Source organism: Protomyctophum parallelum (assembly GCF_964188405.1).
Source record: "Protomyctophum parallelum genome assembly, chromosome: 17".
NCBI classification, from domain to species: Eukaryota; Metazoa; Chordata; class Actinopteri; order Myctophiformes; family Myctophidae; genus Protomyctophum; species Protomyctophum parallelum.
In genome coordinates this window covers 36,302,137-36,322,195 of record NC_139719.1, presented here as the reverse complement: position 1 = coordinate 36,322,195, position 20,059 = coordinate 36,302,137, and the positions used below count along the sequence as shown (strand labels likewise).

At 44.0% G+C, this 20,059-nt stretch overlaps 1 protein-coding gene across 4 annotated transcripts in view; it reads left to right on the top strand.

Annotated features, from left to right (window-relative positions):
* Positions 1-20,059, top strand: part of mrtfab (myocardin related transcription factor Ab) — a 60,850-nt gene that overhangs the window by 20,429 nt on the left and 20,362 nt on the right. For 2 of the 4 annotated variants that reach the window (XM_083787203.1, XM_083787201.1), the window contains exons 1-2: positions 8,154-8,782; positions 17,509-17,574. In XM_083787203.1, coding sequence (XP_083643329.1) covers positions 8,644-8,782; positions 17,509-17,574 — 205 coding nt within the window. In that variant the 5' untranslated portion in view covers positions 8,154-8,643. Of the gene's footprint in view, positions 1-8,153; positions 8,783-17,508; positions 17,575-20,059 lie in introns of those variants that run through there. The other 2 variants (XM_083787202.1, XM_083787204.1) reach the window with 1 other exon arrangement.

Here is a 20,059-nt window from a genome sequence, read left to right as displayed (position 1 = left end):
AGTACACCAAACATCACACAAATTGGTACACAGTCTCTCTAGAGCCATTCAACGAAACCGGTCTTTCAGATTTCTCACACTCCATCCTGATTGGTTAAGATTGGCTTCCAAAGTTCACAGGAGTGCTGTACAAATCGCCACAACTCCTCAACGCAGCGTCCGATTGCGATGAAACTGTGCACGCATATTCCCACTAGGATGAGGAAGAAATCCTGGTGGAGACCTGTGCCCAGAAGGGCACTTTTTCTAGTTTTTGCTGTTTTTCTTTTTTTATTAAATCGATTGACACGTCGGTAAATGGCCTCGACTGAGTCGTTCACATCCCTAATTCACATCTTTACAATTCATTGTAAAATGCTCCTGAAGATGATTAACCCGAAAATGGAAATTCACCATGATAAAACTATATTTTGAGTTAAAAAGGATATTTTATCTTCCCATCCCTATTTGTTATTTAAGTATGCCAACATTGCTCCATTGACACAGTGTGAAAAAGATTAACTACACTGAGTGTGCAACATCTCAAGCTTATTTTGGTTGGCTCAGCGTCCCGTAGCACAGTGTGCACAGTTGCAGACACACAGGGTTTATGAAACTTAACTGATCACCACCGCATATCTCACACCCTCACACAAACCTGCTAAGATGAGGCTGAGAGCCAGGCTTGATGGCTCACTCAATTTATAGTGCTATAAAAAGACAACTTTCAATGAAAAACGCAACTGTATTAATTATTAAATGGAAGCTTTAGTTTTGCGTGCAAATTAGACTCAAATTGCAGTGGGGATTTTGGGGAACTGCACTTAGGCTGTTTCAATGGGCTTACCTACTAGCAAAAGGTCATGGTTCAAACACCTCCCCAAGGCTGTTTCAATGGGCTTACCTACTAGCAAAAGGTCATGGTTCAAACACCTCCCCAAGCCAATGTATCCCTCCTGACTTGAGTGTCCTTGAGCAAGGCACATTTTACCTGAGCAAGGTACAATGTTTGATTTATCTTAGACTTTTCATCAAATATTAAAGCAACGACCACATCCATGTGGACTATGGCAACTGATTTATTTTTAGTGGTGCAACCATTCCTATAGACAGCTATGTGGGTCCCTGGGTCTGTCCGAGCACGAAAATAGCGTTTGTTCAGTGTCACTGTTGCACAGCCTAACACAGTCACAGACACACACACACACACACAGGCCAGGGAGGATGGCTTGTACAGTACAGTACAGTACAGTACAGTACAGTACAGTACAGTACAGTACAGTACAGTACAGTACAGTACAGTACAGTACAGCATCACTCACTTGTTGCCTTGTTGTCACTGAAGTTGACTTGATGTTGACTTCTGAGGAAGGGGTGAAGAACACATCGAGTCAAAGTGACATGCCTGCAGAAATGGTGTAATTCTGGTACATTCCACAGCCTACTGGGGCCAGGAAGCAGGAACCTTCTGTTTTCAGCGCTGGAATGTTAATGGTGGCCCTAGTGCCGCATATAGTGTTGGGCTCTGGTCTGTTTGCCCCTGGTTGGGGTCGAGTGGTCTGTAAATCTAATGGTAAATACACGGTGTGCAAACTGCAAAGGCTCTTTGTGCTACAGAGAGTTGAATGTGTGCAGCGCAGGTCCGGTGTTGTATGTGATTGTTACTTTAGTTTTGATTATTGCTTGATAGATTTGCTTATTTTTCAGGGAGGCTTTCTTTTGTTGGCATTTACTAATCTGATACCGGAGTGATAAGCTTTTTTTGTGTTAGCATTTTCTAATCTCATACTGAAGTAAGACGTCCTGTTTTTCAACATTCCCCCCCCCCCCCCCCCCCCCCATGTTTTTGGGAGGTTTTAGAATTTGCTTGTTATTGAAAGGTCAGGGTGATTGTTTTTGTCACTCACTCATGTCTAAAGGACAAAAAGCCTTGTCGTTGCTATGGCCTAGTCTTCACCGTGTCTGCGCGGCTAAACACATTAGCTTCTGTTTTAGCCACAGCCTCTTTTCTCTGACACTACGGCGCTGTCCGTGGTTTTAAACAGATCACTGATGTTCGGAGGTCATTTCTGATTATCCCGTGATCGTGTTTGGAACATTGGCATTTTCTAGAGCAAGGATGGACCTCGCCTTAGCTCACTAGCATTGACGCTATTGCTTTAGCATCCAAGATGGCATCCAAAACTGGACGCACGTCATAGTGGAATTCCTTCTCATCACGTGGCACCCAAGCACCACCACTTTAGTCCACCAGGTGGCACTCATTGTGTTGATGGCACAACCTACCAGATATAGATATATATATATATATATATATATATATAGAGATATTTAACGTTCTGTTTATTCAATTTACAGATGTAATACAGAAGTTTGATGTGTTGCCATCTCCCCTCCAACTAGAGACAGGGGGAGGTTCACCATGACCTGGGTAGAGACCAGGGCATGGTGAACCGGGGAAGACTAAACTATGAATTAACAGTCTTCCATGCATCCACACAGGACGTCTTTTACTCCTTCTCCCACAAAGACCTCCATACAAATACTACATCCTGTCTCCTGTTGCCATACTTATTCCCAGAAGTGTTTTGTTCAAGGGAGGAAATTTGTCACAGGATAAGCCATTCAAGGCTAAATTATGTTCTATAGTTAAGTATACATGATTGAAGGTATGAATACATAATATAAAGTAATAGTAATTTGTCTTTCTCTCTTACCTACCATACTACCGTGTCACACCCTAAGTCATCATATGTCATACATGTTTAGGTGATGTGTTTCATTGTTTACAAAAATATAAGTAATAAAAATGTATTGCATATGTTCCTATTGTTGTTATTGTCAGGCTGCACATGGTGAAACAGCTGAAGCATTTCATGACAGGACAGGGGATACTGTATGGCTGAGACTGGATCATCTCCTCATGGGATCTCTAAAGCCTAATTTATACTTTGTCACACGCCGATGTCGAATCACAAAAGAAATACTAGAAATGCTATGCATCAAGTTTTAATCTATCCGGGCTTTCTGCTGATCTGCTCCATACACGACAGATAGACACAGCAACCCAGACCAGACAAACACAGAATGCTTACAAGCACACCAGACAATGACTCATAACAGTAGGTGGACTTTGACACTGTACTCATATTGTTATTGTTTGTTTAACCCATTTTGGGCGGGAACCCCTTTTGGTGTTTTAAGCATTATGGTATGCTTTAGCTATTGAAAAATAGCAGATCTACAAGCTCATAGCGCAGCACCGAGTGCCGCGCTACGAGCTTGTAGGTCTGCTAATGAAAATGTGCCTCAAATCTTTGAATATATATTCTTTCAGAGCGAACGTTTTTAACTAAAATCTTTGCTTCTGGAGGGTTCAGATGGAGGTCAGTGACCAATTACATTTTTGGGATCCTTGACATGAAAGCACCTCTGACATAGAAACAGGTTCTGTCAGAATTTAGAACACATTTTTTTAATTTCGACGTCAGGCCTAAATGGGTTAAGGTGTTGCTATTTCCTTATGGGACGGTCATGTGCCTGACACCTGGATGATGGAATACAATTCCAACAAGTATATTGTAATGTCGTAGTGCAAGGAAGCATTCCAAGTTCTAACAGTCGATATTGGCCAGTATTGGTTCTCATGAGCAATTGTTATTTAATATAGAACAGTCAGCAGTGATGTCATCATTCCAGGCAGCAGTAACAGTCAATACTGGTGCTTTATTCTGAGTTGTAACAGTCAACTCAATAGTGGTGCTTCATTCTGAGTTGTAACAAATTAACAATCGATATTTTATTACTTTAAAATATACTTTATTTAATGGCACAGTCATAATGCCAGGCGGAGTTCAAAGGTTTTAGTTTTTTTACATGGCCCATTCTAGCCTGCGTTTTAAATATCTCAAAAGAAAGGGGAAAATGTGTGTCACCGCTGTGTTCCGTTCTTTAGTTATTGGTAGTTGAATATAGTTTGTTTTCACCAAAAACGCTACGTTTCTTTCGGCAGTTAACTTCCTCCTTCAGGGAAGAAGGCAGTTAACTGCCAAAACGTTGGTTTCTGTACTCTGCGTACCATAAATAAAGTATTGGCAATTTGCCTACCAGTGTGTGGCTACCACTTTATTGTCCCTTGAAGACTAGGCTACTTTTCAGTTTACTCTCCCGTGGACCGACACCACTACATGGACTTTGGTGTGCGTAAAGAAGAATCCTTGTGCACTTGCCATGATATCCAAAGTGCTCTGTTGCTCAAAAACTCTTTCTCAGTCAATCTAGACTCAAAAGGCAGACGCTACAAGCTGTCAGACTGGTGACAATCGTTTCGTTGTTGAAAATGTTTTCGGAGTAGAAATAATTACGCACAGCAGTGTCTCCGAAGGTAGAGCGGCCGTCTTTGTATCAGAAGGTTCTCTGTTCGATACCCTGCTCCTCCCGAGCAAGACCCCTAACTGCTCCTGATGAGCAGGTTGGTGCCATGTTTCTGGCTACTATGTCACAATGCCACTAGAATAGTACAATTATTTATTTAATTACTATAATGTCTGTATAGAAATGTTCTTGTGACCACCAGGGCATGTCTATTACTCACCAACGACATCCTACTCTCCGCCGACTCTGGTTTCCTCTCCATCCTCATCCTCCTGGACCTCTCTGCCGCTTTTGACACCATCAATCACTCCACCCTCATCTCACGCCTTCAGTCCTCCCTTGGAATAACACACACTGCCCTCTCCTGGCTGAAATCATATCTTTCTGACCGCCACCAGTTCATCTCCATCAACAACTGTCACTCCTCCACCGCCCCAGTCACCCACGGCGTCCCCCAGGGCTCTGTACTTGGTCCTCTCCTCTTCATCATCTACATCCTACCTCTTGGGCAAATCCTCCGTCACCACAACCTCCAGTTCCACTGCTATGCCGACGACACACAACTCTACCTCTCCACCAAGACCATCACTGCTGCCACCCACTCCACCCTCACCACCTGCCTCACAGATGTCAAAATATGGATGCAAAAGAACTTTTTAAAACTAAACTGCAACAAATCAGAAATCCTTCTCATCGGCCCTAACTCTCTCACTAGCTCCACCCAGAACTTCACCCTCAATATCGATGGCTCCACAGTTACTACCTCCCCCCACATCCGTAACCTTGGTGTCATATTTGACTCCACCCTCTCATTCCCCCTCACATAAACCAGATCACCAGAACCGCCTTCTTCCACCTCAGGAATATCGCCCGCCTCCGGCCCTCTCTGTCTTTCACTGCCGCCGAAACCCTCATCCACGCATTCATCACATCCCGGATTGACTACTGCAACAGCATACTCAATGGCACCACCTCCACAGTCCTCAACAAACTACAACACGTTCAAAACTCCGCTGCCCGCCTGCTCACCAGTACACGCTCCAGAGACCACATCACACCCGTCCTCCACGACCTACACTGGCTTCCCGTCAAACAAAGAATTCACTACAAAATCCTGCTCACCACCTACAAAGCTCTCAATAACCTGGCTCCCCCTACCTCTCCGATCTTCTTGAACCATATGTCCCCCCCCCCCCCGCTCCCTCAGGTCCAGTGAAGCTAACCTCCTGAAGGTCCGCAAGGCCAAGTACCGTACCTGGGGGGACAGGGCCTTTTATGTTTCGGCCCCCAAACTCTGGAATGAACTCCCCAACCATCTCAGAGCTGCTCCCTCTCTCCTCTCCTTCAAAACCTCACTCAAAACACACCTTTTCAGAACGGCCTTCCCCAGTTGAGGTCTCGTTTATCCTTTTATCTTTTTAACCCTGTATCTGTTATGTTTTAGCTTTGATCTTTTTTTCTTAATAAAGTCTGTTCCTGGTGTTCCCATGTAAAGCGCTTTGGGTATTTAGAAAAGCGCTATATAAATCTGAGCTATTATTATTATTGAGTTCTAGTTAGTCAGTTATAAATATAACTCCTTATAACAGAAGATGCCAAATAATAAATCATTCTAACATCACAACTTTCTTACCTACAGCCGTTGTTCGAGACTAATTGAAATGGAAAGATTCTACACTAGTGGAAACTGCAATGTTCTGCATTAAACACAGCAGGTTGTGCAGCACTAATACTGTACTATCATAATGCCAGGCAGTGTTACAAGATCTAATGGTCTGTATCCGGGGCCCTTGTTTTATTAATAGGATCATTTCTCCCTATAGCTCTATAGTGGAATGCATTGTATGAAACGAATGCACAGGGGTTTGCGTCATGGCTCATGAAACATTGATTTACCCCAAGGAAATAGGCCCTAAAGTACTGTGTGTGTGTGTGTGTGTGTGTGTGTGTGTGTGTGTGTGTCCGTGTCCGTTCTGTATCCATGTTTTTGTGTGCGAGACCCTCTGTGTTGTGTGTGTGAGTGCATAACTTACCCTAAGCCTATGATATGTGTGCATATGTGAGTAACCCTACCCAGGGGTTGCAAAGGTGATATGGAGCTGAATATAGCCTTCTTATGGCTACTTTGGCCAGCTGGCCTTACTATTTAAAACAGAGAGGAGGAAGGGAGGGTCGCTGGGGGCAAGGGACGGTCTTTTCTTCACCATCAGCATTCTGCAAGAGCCATAGAGTTGGTTTGGCTGGGGGTCTGAGGCAAGCGGGTCTCAGAGGATTGGGATGCGTTTCAATAATGTCTGTGTATCCGTTAAGGCTTTGACGCTCGTGTTCCACCCCTTCTAACACAAGTAGTATAATTGTATCCAGTGGGAGCTTCGTCTTGTGCTGAGGCTCTTGAATTGTTCAGTTTGTTTCAAAGAGATTAAGTTGGTACAAGGCATAAAACACAAATACATGCTTGAAAGGGACAACATGTACATCATATAAATTAAGTTATATAAACAATTTGACATGCCTCAAATGACCCAAGAATGCGCCCCTCTGTTGCAGTTGAGAAAAAGTGCCCTTCCGGGCACAGGTCTCCACCAGGTTATCCACAGATCCGTGCAGTTAGAGGTAAAAACACTTTTCGGCCAGTTATAGCGCCACCTTGAGGCTGAGTTGAAATTGTTCATGTGGCATTTCGTCCTCGGCCTAGTGGGAATGTGGGTGCACAATTTCACGGAAATCACGCGATGTGTTCATGATTTGCAGCATTTTGTTTGAAACTGAGCACTCCTGTGAACTTTGGAAGCCAATCTTAACCAATCAGGATGGAGTCTGATAAATGTGAAAGACCGGTTTTGTTGAATGGCTCTAGAGAGACTGTGTACCAAATTGCGTGATGTTTGGACAAAATCTGTAGGTGTACTGTGCAAAAACTTGTTTTGCACAAAGCGGCCTCCTGGTGGCGCTATAACAGGCCGTTCTGGAAAGTTTGGGGCAGAGGTTCATGGTTGGCATCCAGGGAGTGTGTGTGCAAAATATGGCATCGACCGGGTTAACGGTGGCCGAGATTAGCTGTTCACGGACACACACACGGACACACGGACACACGGACGGACACGCGGACGGACGGAGTGCAAAACATACTCTCCCCACATGCCTTCGGCCTGGTGGAGACAATAACGTACAAGGGTGGCTTTACTGGCTTATTTGCTTATTTCTCCTACGTGTCATAGACCTTAGCAGATTCTTTCTTTTTTTGCATTGTTTGCGTTACATGTTTCTTCTCCGGAGCAGACTCCTGTATTCAAGGGCAATCCTATCAGAATGACAAATGCTCTAAGGCCAAGGCAACATGGTTGTGATTAAATGACAATCAATCCCTCGGAAGGTTGATGAACGAGACGCATCGAAGGATCAGACATACCAAGCAGGGCATATCAAGCACCACTATGGGTGAAGGTCGCCCTGAGCCATCAGCCCGATTTCTGGGTGTCAACTCTCAAATCTGCTCATGAATTCACCTTGCAGTCACTTCATTTTTTTTTTCATGTATTGTTACTTTATGTATTTTGTCAATCATGCAAACCAGATTGTCTTGTTTACCATCAGGTTTGGGATGGGAGGAGGAAGAGGTATTTATTTGACAACCCCCACCTCCCTCATATTGTAATGGTGAATGAATGGCAACAGCTGAGCAGGAGAACTCTAGCATGCCGACTGCGTGTGTGCGCGTGCGTACGTGTGTGTGTGTGTGTCAGGGGGAGCTGAAACCAGAGCTCTCACTCTCACTGCCTTTCTGTGTTGAGCTCACTGCTGTCCTTGCTTCCTCTGCTGCTGCCCTCTTTTAAATTTTCCTCTCGCACATCTCATCTTGTTCTTTTGGACATCCTGGGAGATTTAGTCCATTCCTCGGACACCTTAATAGAAACACTGAAGTTCTGACTATGCAGGTCTTTTAACTGCAGGAGGAGAAGGGAATACACAGAAAGAGAGAGACACGGCAGTCTGAGGGATCGACCACTGCAAAAGCAGACCAGGAAGGAGTCAGACGGAGGAAAGCAGAATGTCTCTCCTTCCATTGTGGTTTGATTTGGACATTATTTCACTCTGTTGAGGCACAGGAGTCAGCTGGGCAGTCAATCAAAAGAGGAGGAGACCTAATTTGCTGGGCAGGCGACTTGCTTCACCAAACTGCTGCTAACATTTTTAGCATTGTGTCCTTGACCGAATCAGCTTCTATTAAAGTCTTGGGAGGAAAGGAGATTTTGGATTAAAAGTCCAATGTTTACCGGCTAATTCATCACAATGCTGGACACTAATCACTGCCTGTCCTTTGAGCCAGAGTCCCCTCTGGGCCTGGACTCTCCACTAATGGGGGACGACATGGACAAGCAGGACACCAGGACAGACCATGACAGGGACGTCTATCACTGTCTCAAAGAAGGTGGGACCTCAGGTCTGCGCACACTCATTAGAGATGCAGGGATATGCGATACGTTTTGTGTTTGTAGTCACCAGGATCACATCGTGTCAGTAGTTTATAAATTCATATAAATAGATTGTGCGGTACTGTAGTAAAGATAAGTGTTTGGCTTTATTGGTTTGTTATGGCAATTTGACTCCGTTTCACAGATCAGTAGTCACCATAGGTAGCCAACTTTTAACTTCAAATCATGCTGGAATTTCATTCCATCTAAGAGGAATTCTTTCAACTGTTACTGTTTTGTGTTTAAAATAAAGACACTAGTTTGGTTCTAATGTACAACTGTCGGTAAAGAACTATCTGCTGTACTAATTGTAGGCCAGGTGGAGGATAGACGCATAGTCATAGACCTCCCACTGTATGTGGAACATCTCCCTAGATGTGGGGCAGGTGAGAGAACTACAGCCCTTCATCCTGTCATAGGCTAATGACATGTTCCACATTTCAGTCAAGACCCAAATGCCCCATGCTACTACTACTGTATGTGGAATGGGATTTGAGCCTGGCACTGCTTACCAAATGTATTGCAGGTTTATTTACAGGTTAGGATAAACGGTAAACACCATAAGTTGATAAAAAATGTTGTGCCCCTACATTTTTCGCGGGCTATTGCAATATTGTTTGCATTCTCTTGCAGTAGTTAAGACCCTGTCAACATACTGTCTGCTAAAACAAATATTCTCCAGGATGGTTTGGAGTATAAAACTCCCACCGGAGTTAACTTTAACAGTAAAGTCTTGTGTTCATTTAATGGAACCAAATTGACTTGTTGTACTCACTCAGAGTTCAATTAACAGTTTACAATGTTAAAAAAAAACCTGTCTCAGTTGGTTCTCTCTGAGTCAGGACAGGCCACATTGTACAGCAATATGAAGGTACTGGGACCCATTCCAGTGAGCGGGTGCCCTAACCTGGCATTGTTCTTGCCCTCTGGTTTCTTCTGCACTCTTCACTGTTGTGTGAAAACATTTGCTGTGGTCAGTCTGCCTGGCAGACTTCACAGTCAAACAAGCATGCGAATGATCCAGTTCATAATGGAGCACATCATTAACAGGATTTGCAAATAGAACGTTTCCAGTGACACTGCCAAGCGCTGGGTTTGCCATGCCGTTGAGACTTGTGTTTCAGCTTGGCCTGTTAGCTTTGTGTGTGTGTGTGTGTGTGTGTGTGTGTATTTGAAGTGCCTCGCATACCACCCACCATCTCCTTCTTTTTTCTTGTACTATTTATTTTATTTACCAGTCATTTTACAAATTTCCTCCATCATAATTACATTTAAGGTACTGTTATTGGATTCAGTGCATGTTTCCTCATCTGGATTATTTTGTTGTTCTGGGCTTGTGCACAAATGGGTAATCCCATTTGTCTAAAAGTTTAAATGGTAAAATTGATTGTAGCTTGTTACGGTTCATCTGCGGTCAATGGTTTAGAAAGAGACTAAAGACTTAAAGACTGTCTGAGTTGAGCGTGCCTTATAGTGACTGGGTGTACAATGGTTTAGAAAGAGACTAAAGACTTCACTTAAAGACTGTCTGAGATGAGCGTGCCTTTCCCCTGAAGTGAACCGTACAGTGGTTTAATCATCCATCGCATGGTGGTTTTAATTTTCTCTAATTGTGTAACTAAACTAAACCAAATGGAACTAGCATGAAGTGATGGTGGTAGGTGTGTGAAGGATTAGCTGTGCCAGACTTGGGGGTCCCTGGGGACAGGGTGAACTGCAGTCAGACATGTTTAATTAGACCTAATGACACATGAGCACAGCAGGATTAGCCCAGTTGGCCACACAGACCTTGGCTCTACCTTCTGCCCTCCTGCCATACTCACTCCTCTCTCTCTCTCTCTCTCACTCACACACACTCTCGATTAAATTAATTTCAAAGAGGCTTCATTAATGCAGGAAACATACATTTATATTGTCAAAGCAAGTGTGAAATTAAGCACAATATGTACTACTAGAAAGATGTGTAACATTGCATCTTTGCAATTTTATAAAAATGTAACGGTTAAAAATACAAATTTCTGTGTGGAGTTTGCATGTTCTCCCCGTGTCCCCTAGGGTAGGTACCCTCACAAAAAACATGCAGTAATCCTGGTCTCTAAACTGCCTCCCCCTGGCCACCCGGGGCGCCTGATGGAGGGGGAAGGAACTGGTTGGAATAACATGTTCCTTCCACGCGCTACGTCAAACCAGGGAAACTCCCCCCTGTCAGGTGTAAAGGAGAAACTTGGACACTCATGCATGAAGGAACCATGAGTTCAAGTCCGTTGCTCTCCCCAGGTTGGCGGAGGGTGTGTAGAGCCCAGGATCACATTAGATAATTGACACAGGGGTGAAAAATGGGTTACAAAATCGTGGGATAAAAAATAAAAAAAAATACAAATTGTGCTCCTGCTGTTAACATACCGTAGTATGTTTATACAGAGTAAAGAATAAATAATCTCTCAGTCACCTGGTAATGACTATGACACAGTCCTCTAGCTGAAAGGTCAGAAGGTCAGTCCTTGCAACCACAGTTTCCAGCCAGACAGGTCTAGTCCAGAATGCCTCTTAAAACCTTTTAAACCCCCAGGGGTCAAAAATATCGGAGTTGGAACCTGAGACCTTGACCAGCCTCATTTACCCGCTGAGAGCTGTTCATAAGGTGGACAGCCGCTGCCCACGCCGGCCGGGGATTGGGCCTTAAGAGGTTTTAAGCACTATATAGTATATATACTTTGTTGTACAACAAATAGCGAAAATAGTTGACCTACAAGCTTGTAGATATTTGGAAAATTTGAAAGATTTAGGTGGTGAAAACGCAACGAAGTGAAACCGCCTCCCAGAGTGGAATTCTTTGAGAACGCCGTTTCCTATGGTCTCCATATAAACAGGCAAAACGGTGAATCCGCAAAACTTATGACATCATGGCTCACGTTGGCTCACAGCGCATATGTTTATTACATTGATGCAGAGCAATATCATTATGATATAATGGAGTTCCTGAACAAGCCTCCCTCCTCGCCTACACAGTGATGCTCATCAGCAATGTTGAATGTAAAACCATGATGTAAATAAAAAGCCTTGTGATAGACGGCAGCCGCGGCAGCAGCGTTTATTTACTAAATATATATCATCCCGTGGCGCGCCCACCCAGAGCAGTGTTGCGCCGCTTGCGTCTTCTTCTTGTACGTGGCTGACCTGTCTATTTGGCAGCCCGTTATCGCCACCTAGCGACAGTATAGCATAATAGCACATTATATCATAACGTGTGCGTTCTCGTGTAAAGGGTAAGAAAAAATGAGAACGCAATGGGACTTTGACGTGTTATATGGAGATGGTCGCCGTCTAAAAGAGGCCTTAGAAAGCTTTTGCCTATAATGCCCATTAAGACCCATAAATTTGATTCTACAAATGTTTTCTGAAAGACTAATGTTGCTATATCAGTGGTCCTCAAACCTTTTCATGTCAAGGACCCCCAAAATGATATGTATATGGCCGCTGACCGCATCTCAAAATATTTGGATACCAATCAAATCAAGAATTAAATGATTGTAGGCACAGTATGATCAACATAGTCTGCAACCACAATGGTCCTGCCCTACTCTCTCCCTCTGTGTTCCTTGTCTCTGTGAGTGTAGAGGTTGTGTGTGTGGAAGGCCAGTTTTGACTGTCCTAGTATCCCAGTAAAAGTCCTATCTTCCCTTTCTATCCTTTCCTTGGCCTAGTTTCACCCAAACTGCCCTAAACCTGGAATAAAATAAATAATCTCCTTTATTCTTTGTTAGTGCATTTAAACGTTTAAGCATTGTAGCGTGTTGTTGGTACTAGTGTAGTCTTACAGTATCAGAATAGGCGACATATCCAGGTGAGGTTGACAGACCAAGGAAAGTAGGTTCAACGCAGCAGATTTCTTTAGCAGCTTTATAACAAATGACCATATAACACCAGGTCTTCATGGATCCATTTTTAATTATTTATTGATTACTTGGACATAAGCAGGTTAACATAGATGCCTTCACATTGCACCAACATGTTGTGTCATCATATGTACACTCTAAACGGATGTCATATGTTTGTCTTTGTCATGTCCTGTATTTGTTGTTACTGGCAGAGCTGTGTAACATTTATTTGCCTCTTCTCTTGGCCGCACTGGCACTCGTAAAGGAGACTGTGGTCTCACTCTCAATGTGATTTTACTGGTTAAATAAAGGTTAAATAAAATAAATAAATAAAATAAACTGCAAAAAGAACGCAACAAGAACAAATCTCTACATTTGGGAGAATTCCATGCCCACATATTTGTGCCCATGGAGCTCACATATCGTGTGGCAGTTCAGGTGGCAAAGTCATCAACCGTGACATTATGCGGAAGTGCCGTTTCCGCCACACGATATTCACTGAGACACACGGGTGGTTCTTGTGACATACAAATGTCAATTATGACTATGGTAACGGCGCAGGAGGCCATTTTCCATGCCATTTAATGCGCCTTGCCAGCCCGGATCCAACAAGACGTCCTCCATACGACCCACCTATCGCCGTTTTAAGCTGAAAATCTGAAGATCTACAACCACCGGCCAGCGAAAGCCGAGGAGCTCTGTGTCTGGCCACTTTGGAACGTATTATATGGTAGCACAACATTGCATCACTTGCTAACGTTATGCTAAAGCTATACAAGCACACATACCTGAATATACAGGTTTAGTTGTAAGATAGTTTTCAGATATCGTTTTTGAAGGCCTGCAGTGCAGACAATCTTCCCACATCGCATGACAGCGTTGCTGTTATTCTGACCTGCCAGGTTAAATTGATAGTTATACTCTGGCCTTCCAAAGACAATTACTTACCGTCTACAACTCATACAAAACTCTGCCGCTCGACTACTGACAAACACTAAGAAACGGGACCATATCACACCAATACTAGCAGATCTGCACTGGCTGCCAGTGAGCACCAGATGTGATTTTAAGATTATTTTAATCACGTTCAAAGCCCTAAATGGGCTGGCCCCTATTGACATCCGTGAGATGTTATCCCTCCCCAACTCCGTGCGTACCCTCAGATCCTCGGATAAGGCTCTCCTGGCTGTCCCTCGTACAAACTTAGTTACCCGGGGTAACCAGGCTTTTTCCGCTCAAGCTCCCAAACTGTGGAATGCATTGCCAGTGCACATTAGGGTAGCCCCGTCCGTCCCCATTTTTAAGTCTCGTCTGAAAACCCACCTTTATGCAGAGTATTCTTTAACTACTTAATTAGCCAATTTGTACATACATGCTTGCTATTGTTTTGTGTGCCATTATAATTTTGTTACTGTCTGTTTTTTCTTGTTTTTAATCTCTTTTAGTCTCAGTTTTTTAATTTTGTGCAGCACTTTGGAACTATGTTTTGAAAAGCGCTATACAAATAAAGTTCATATATCATATCATAGTCCTCTCCCTCCTAGAGAAAATGAGGAATGTAGTGTAAAAATGACATGTACATACAGTAGATTTATTTTAAAGTAAGTTAGCGACTTTCAAAAAGAAGGGTGAGGAATAATTCAGTGGCCTGACTGAAACTGTGTGAATGAGTTGATGCGACAGCGCTACAGAGGAACGTGCAACATTCTATTCCATGAATAAACTGCTTCCCTGTAAGACGTGCTGAGGCATCTTATCCTGCACTGTGCCCAGGCACGGTCAAGTGTGTGCTTGGCGTTCGTGTTTATGGCTGTGTGCAGTGGGAAAGTATGCATGCAAGGTTGTAGTGTGCGTGCAAGGTTGTAGTGCGCACATATTTCTGTTCGCTACATCGCAGAGGGTGAAATGAATCTCTTGGTATTGCAGGCTGTTTGTGTCCAGCTTATTAATACAAATGTGACTTGTAGGGCCTGAATCTGGTGCAGACTGACATGTTAAGACATTGAAAGGAGGTCTTCTCCAGCTAATCTGAATGGGAAGTTGTGCTATTATTTCCTTGTAGGAACAGACATTATTCGATTTCCTAGCTTTCACTGGGATCGAACCCTTTTTGTACACAGCACAGACTATTAAAAATCACACCCGTGTGAAACGAGTGGTGCAACACCCCTCTCTCCCCCCCCCCCCCCCCTCTCTCTCTCTCTCTCTCTCTCTCTCTCTCTCTCTCTCTCTCTCTCTCTCTCTCTCTCTCTCTCTCTCTCTCTCTCTCTCTCTCTCTCTCTCTCCACCCCCCCCCCCCTCTCTCTCTCTCTCTCTCTCTCTCTCTCTCTCTCTCTCTCTCTCTCTCTCTCTCTCTCTCTCTCTCCCCCCCCCCCCCCTCTCTCTCTCTCTCTCTCTCTCTCTCTCTCTCTCTCTCTCTCTCTCACTCACTCACTCACTCACTCACTCACTCACTCACTCACTCACTCACTCACTCACTCACTCACTCACTCACTCACTCACACACACACACACACACACACACACACACACACACACACACACACACATACATATTAGCAGGCAACAGTGCAGCACTGTCTCTCTCTGTTTCTGGCACAACAGCGCCCCTACTGGTGCTCATTAACCAACACATACATAGGTGAACAACACATAGGCGGACACGGACATTGCTGTTCCTTGGAGTGGTTGCACCACTCAAAAACTAGGCCACAGAGCACTGACATGCCCTGCTATCTGTGAGTCTCTCTAGCATTAGTTGCTTGTTTATCTTAAAAGCAAAGCAAGAGCCTACAGATGCCCTTGCCAGGACAGTGAACTAATGCCAGCTAGTTCACTGTAGCATGCTGCATGATGTCATAGCGCTGTTGGGAAGAAACAGGTGCGGCGCCTTGGCATCAAAATGGCAGGACTTGACCCTGTCCCAGGGGACAGGGACATGTAGGGTGAAGATCCACTGTTGAATAAACACAACCACATGAAAAGAACCACAGACACCACAGCCATGTGCATGCAAATATCATCATAAACAACAGTCACGCATGCACACATACACACACTCACACACATGCACACACAACGCATATTCATGCTCATTCATGGGTACAGCTGGTGCAGTTAAATAAGAGCCTCCGCTCTGAAGTTAGAAGTGTGACCTTTGATTGCTTGTTTATTTATTTGGGGGAGGGCTTTTCTGCCTTTATTTATAGATTTCTGTGTAGATAGGAAACGGGGAGAGTGAGATGGGGAGAGACATGCAGCAAAAATCGTCTGGAACGGGACTCGAACTTGCGATGCACTGCCAGGCCGCTTATGTGCCTGGATTGCGGCCCAGGCACCAATGTTTTTTAGCAATTTTCAAAACTAACAGGCTATTTTCTCCTTTTTTTGTCAACTTCTGTGAAATAGGTTTCCCATGAGGTCAACTTCTGTGAAAGAGGTTTCTCATGAGCATGTATCGTGTGTTCATGTTTTCAAATAGAAAGTAGGACTTGTGCTATTGCTAATAAGCACGATGCAAGTATGTGGTCACCAAGAAGACTGGTGGTGTCTATACATTTCAATGTGCTCTGGCTCAGTGTGTACTGTATGTTATGTCATTTTTTTTGGTCTTCTGAGGCTTAATTGCACCCAAAAAACCTGAACTTTTAACATGCAGTAGATTTTCTGTGGTCTGGGGTTTTCTGGCTCAAACAAGTGCTGTGATTTTCCTGCTAACTGTGATGTCACCGCCTGCAAATCCCATATGTCAATGGGATTTGCCAGCAGATGTCACTGTTTTCATTGTGGCTCAAAAGGCTTCAGAACACAGAGAAAACCCCAAACCACAGAAAATCCACTGAAAGTTCAGGTTTGTTGGGTGTAATTGAGGTCATAAAACCTCAAATAAATCAATGAATGTCATGAAACCTCAATAAATGGCTATACTTCACTAAACCCTGATGGTGTTGCACTGAGACTGTCACATTTCATAAAATCATGCAATCCTAATGTGTTTAGCATGGCTCAAAGAAACCATATGGAAGGTTAGGGATTCCATTCCCACTGGGGCCACCCATACCATGCTAAATATACATGCAGTTACAGTAATGTAAGGCACTTGGATGAGTGCTTCCACCAAACGGCATTATGTGTTATAGAACTGCAGATATTAGATACTGTACCATATCCACGCGCAGCCTTCCAGTTATGTAACCACTACTTCCTGTATTGAAATGTCAGCGCAACAGGGCCCACTTCCTTTTCCACTCTAGCTCAAAGCTGACGGGTCTCTCTCTAATATTGTTTACTTTCTCAGTGACTCCTTTTTTAATTTCTTTCCCTTCCCTTCCCATCCCTCACTTTCTTTCTCAGCTCTTTGAAGAGTGTCTTCATGTACACACACATACAAAGAGAGACTTGGCACAGCATGTTGACACATGGCACTGAAAAAAGGTGTTTTGAAACAGGAAGTGTCTGCTACACAGCTCACACCCTCTGTAGCATTTAAAAAAAAGAGGGGAAGAAGAGAAGAACCAAAGGAGGAAGTATTTGAGTGAGAGGGAGAGAGAGAAAGACCAGGTCTACTTCTTCTCAGCCCAACACCGTCCCTGCAGTGTGTTTATTTACATTAATCTGGAGACTCTCATGTGGATGGACTACTAGTAGACTAGACATACAATAGGACGATGGTGCAGGGTGGGGGGGGAGCAAGAAACCTGGAAATGTTACTTTGCTGCCACCGTTTGTCTTTTGCTGAACGTCGTCCACTGACCCTGGTCTCCCTTGTCTTTCCCCTGCCACCCGTCCTGTTTCTCCCCATGCAGTGCTCCAGCTCAAACTTCAGCAGAGACGCACGCGTGAGGAACTGGTCAGCCAAGGGATCATGCCACGTAAGTCTCTCTCTTTGATCGTGTCTCTGCTTTCACTGTCAGACATGACTGATGACGAGCTGAATTGGGAATGCGTTGTTCACATTGCATGCAGACACACACACTGCACGCTCTCTTACGTCTTCAGCCTAACATGTTGACCATAGGGATGAATAGGGTAGAAGAAATGGACCATACAGTAAAGTGTGTTAATTTATCCTTTTGTAACTCTGGACTTACAGATCACAGAGCCTAGTACCTCAGTTTACCTGCCAACTACATATTTACAATACAAGTTGCAACAGCAGGACCATCACATGAGGGATGGTTACAGTGTGTATTAGAGATATGTTACAACTTACAGGACATGCCATCCATGGCCACAACTGTCTCATTAATATAATTATACCAAAAACAGGCCAGTGAACGGTATTGCGATTGTGAAGCTGTAGGAATATCGGCTTCAGATCCGTGTGTGTGTGTGTGTGTGTGTCTGTGTGTGTGTGTGTCGCTCGCTCACTCGTGTCCTCTGTAAGTCTGTATGTCACTTTGTGTTATCAAACAAGGCAGCTACTGTAGCTTCCTCCTCTCCAGTATGTACTTCCTGTTTCAGGGTTCTGCTAGACTGAAGACAAGAAGCAGTGTCGGGTCTCATTCCGTTTTAGTAATTGTACTGTGTCTGTTGCAGATGTAGACCGTAGTTGGGGACAGAATGAGAAGGTTTTCAAAACAATGGCCGATTATTTTGCCAAAATGTAGTAGTGAAGACCTACTCACCAACCACAGCCTTGCTAATTTGCTAGCTGGTGGAAATTTCCCACTGAGGTTGAGCAAATTGGTTCATCAGCCACAGACTTGGCCACTTGCCTAAAAGAATGGGCTAGCTATGAAAGAATGGAAGATATTCAGACGGTCAAGGGCATGTTTGTACTGGGTAACCCTATTGTGCTTTGTGATTTGGTTGTAGAGGAGTTGCTAGTTAAAGAAAATGTTTCTCCTTATTTCAACTATTTTGGTACTGTATAGATGCACCGTTTCTCAAGCAGTGGGTCAGGACCCAAAGATATTTTTCCACAAGTTCTCACAGGGTTACAAACAAAGAATAATTTGCAGCCTATTAGTAGTGTACTTAGAGTAAATTAGGCGTAATAGATAAGTATGTGGTTAGGTATTTAATCCTGCCTTTGTCATTAACTTAAAATGAGCTTACAGTGTGAATCCATTTGAGTGTATTGTTATAGTTGTGTGGGCCTGCATTCTGCTTTGCAACTGACAGAAAGGTTTGTCGATTAAGGGAAAAGACGGAGAGAAACTCATGTGTGATGAAGTTAAAATGCAAAGAGACAGGGATAGAGCGGGAGAGAGACACTAGAAGGAATGGCGACAAAATGTGTGATGGAGAGAGACGGAGGACTTTGTAAAAGATTACCACAGATGTCTCTGTCCTAGCAGAAGGCTTTACAAACAGCCCTTGTTTTGGCTATTGCCCCAGAGCACAGCCAAGCCTATTTAACTGTGAAGGCCCTTGTCTTTATTATTTATTATGCATTGGTCTGTAAAGATCATATGAACTACACTCATTTAGAGAGCAAGAGGAGTCTAGGCTGTGAAACATTTTTGCAGTTCCATTCGCGACGCAAGAGCTTGTCTCGCTGCCTGTTATTGCAGCGTCGGGGTAAGAAGAAGAACGTGACTGCACGTTCACGTTGTCAATAACAAATTACGATATCTTACAGGCGGAGATGAAGTGAAGTTGAATCAGACACCATGGCTGGTGTTGTTAGCCTAACTTGTTGCTAACGCTTTGACACTTCTCGTGTCGAAGCACGTCAGTTGTGATGAGACACGAGACAGCACAGCAGTGTGCATTCTGGTGTGACTGTATATTATTTAACTCGACCCGGAGCGTAAACATGTACAGTACAGTAGCCTCGATCCTAGCCTTACAACTTCCCCGAAGCTGCTGCTGGGGCAATGGAGCATACCATACCAACGGGAGGACGGGGTTTCCACTGGCCGCTGTTACGAGTTTTCTGGCCTATTCGCATTTTGTTCACACTTTATTTCGCAGCTAAATAAAAATCACCTAATAAATACCAATTGTTAGGTACTCCTATTGCTCCTATAGAGGCGTCGCAGTCCCGGCCCCTTTCATGACGCAGAGCGCCCCGGAAGACAATTTCCAATTAATTTTTCCCAGTGACGTTTCATAAAGTATTTATTTAAAGACCTGTAAGCATCAGTCAAAGCCAACTCGGATCGTGACAAATCATGACAACAGACACTCGTCAGGGGCTGGACTGCGATGCTCTTTAGTGGTAGCCATGGTAGAAGTCAAGTCACCCTACTGTACTGTACAGTTATCCTGTAATGCTGCCAAATTGCTGCATCGCTACAGCTGTCCATAAAGGGCACGAGGAGGATGACATATCAGCATGTTTTATTAGGCATGTGGTACGAATTTGGACTTCTGAACAATGGCTGTATTTGTAGTGAATAGTCTTGG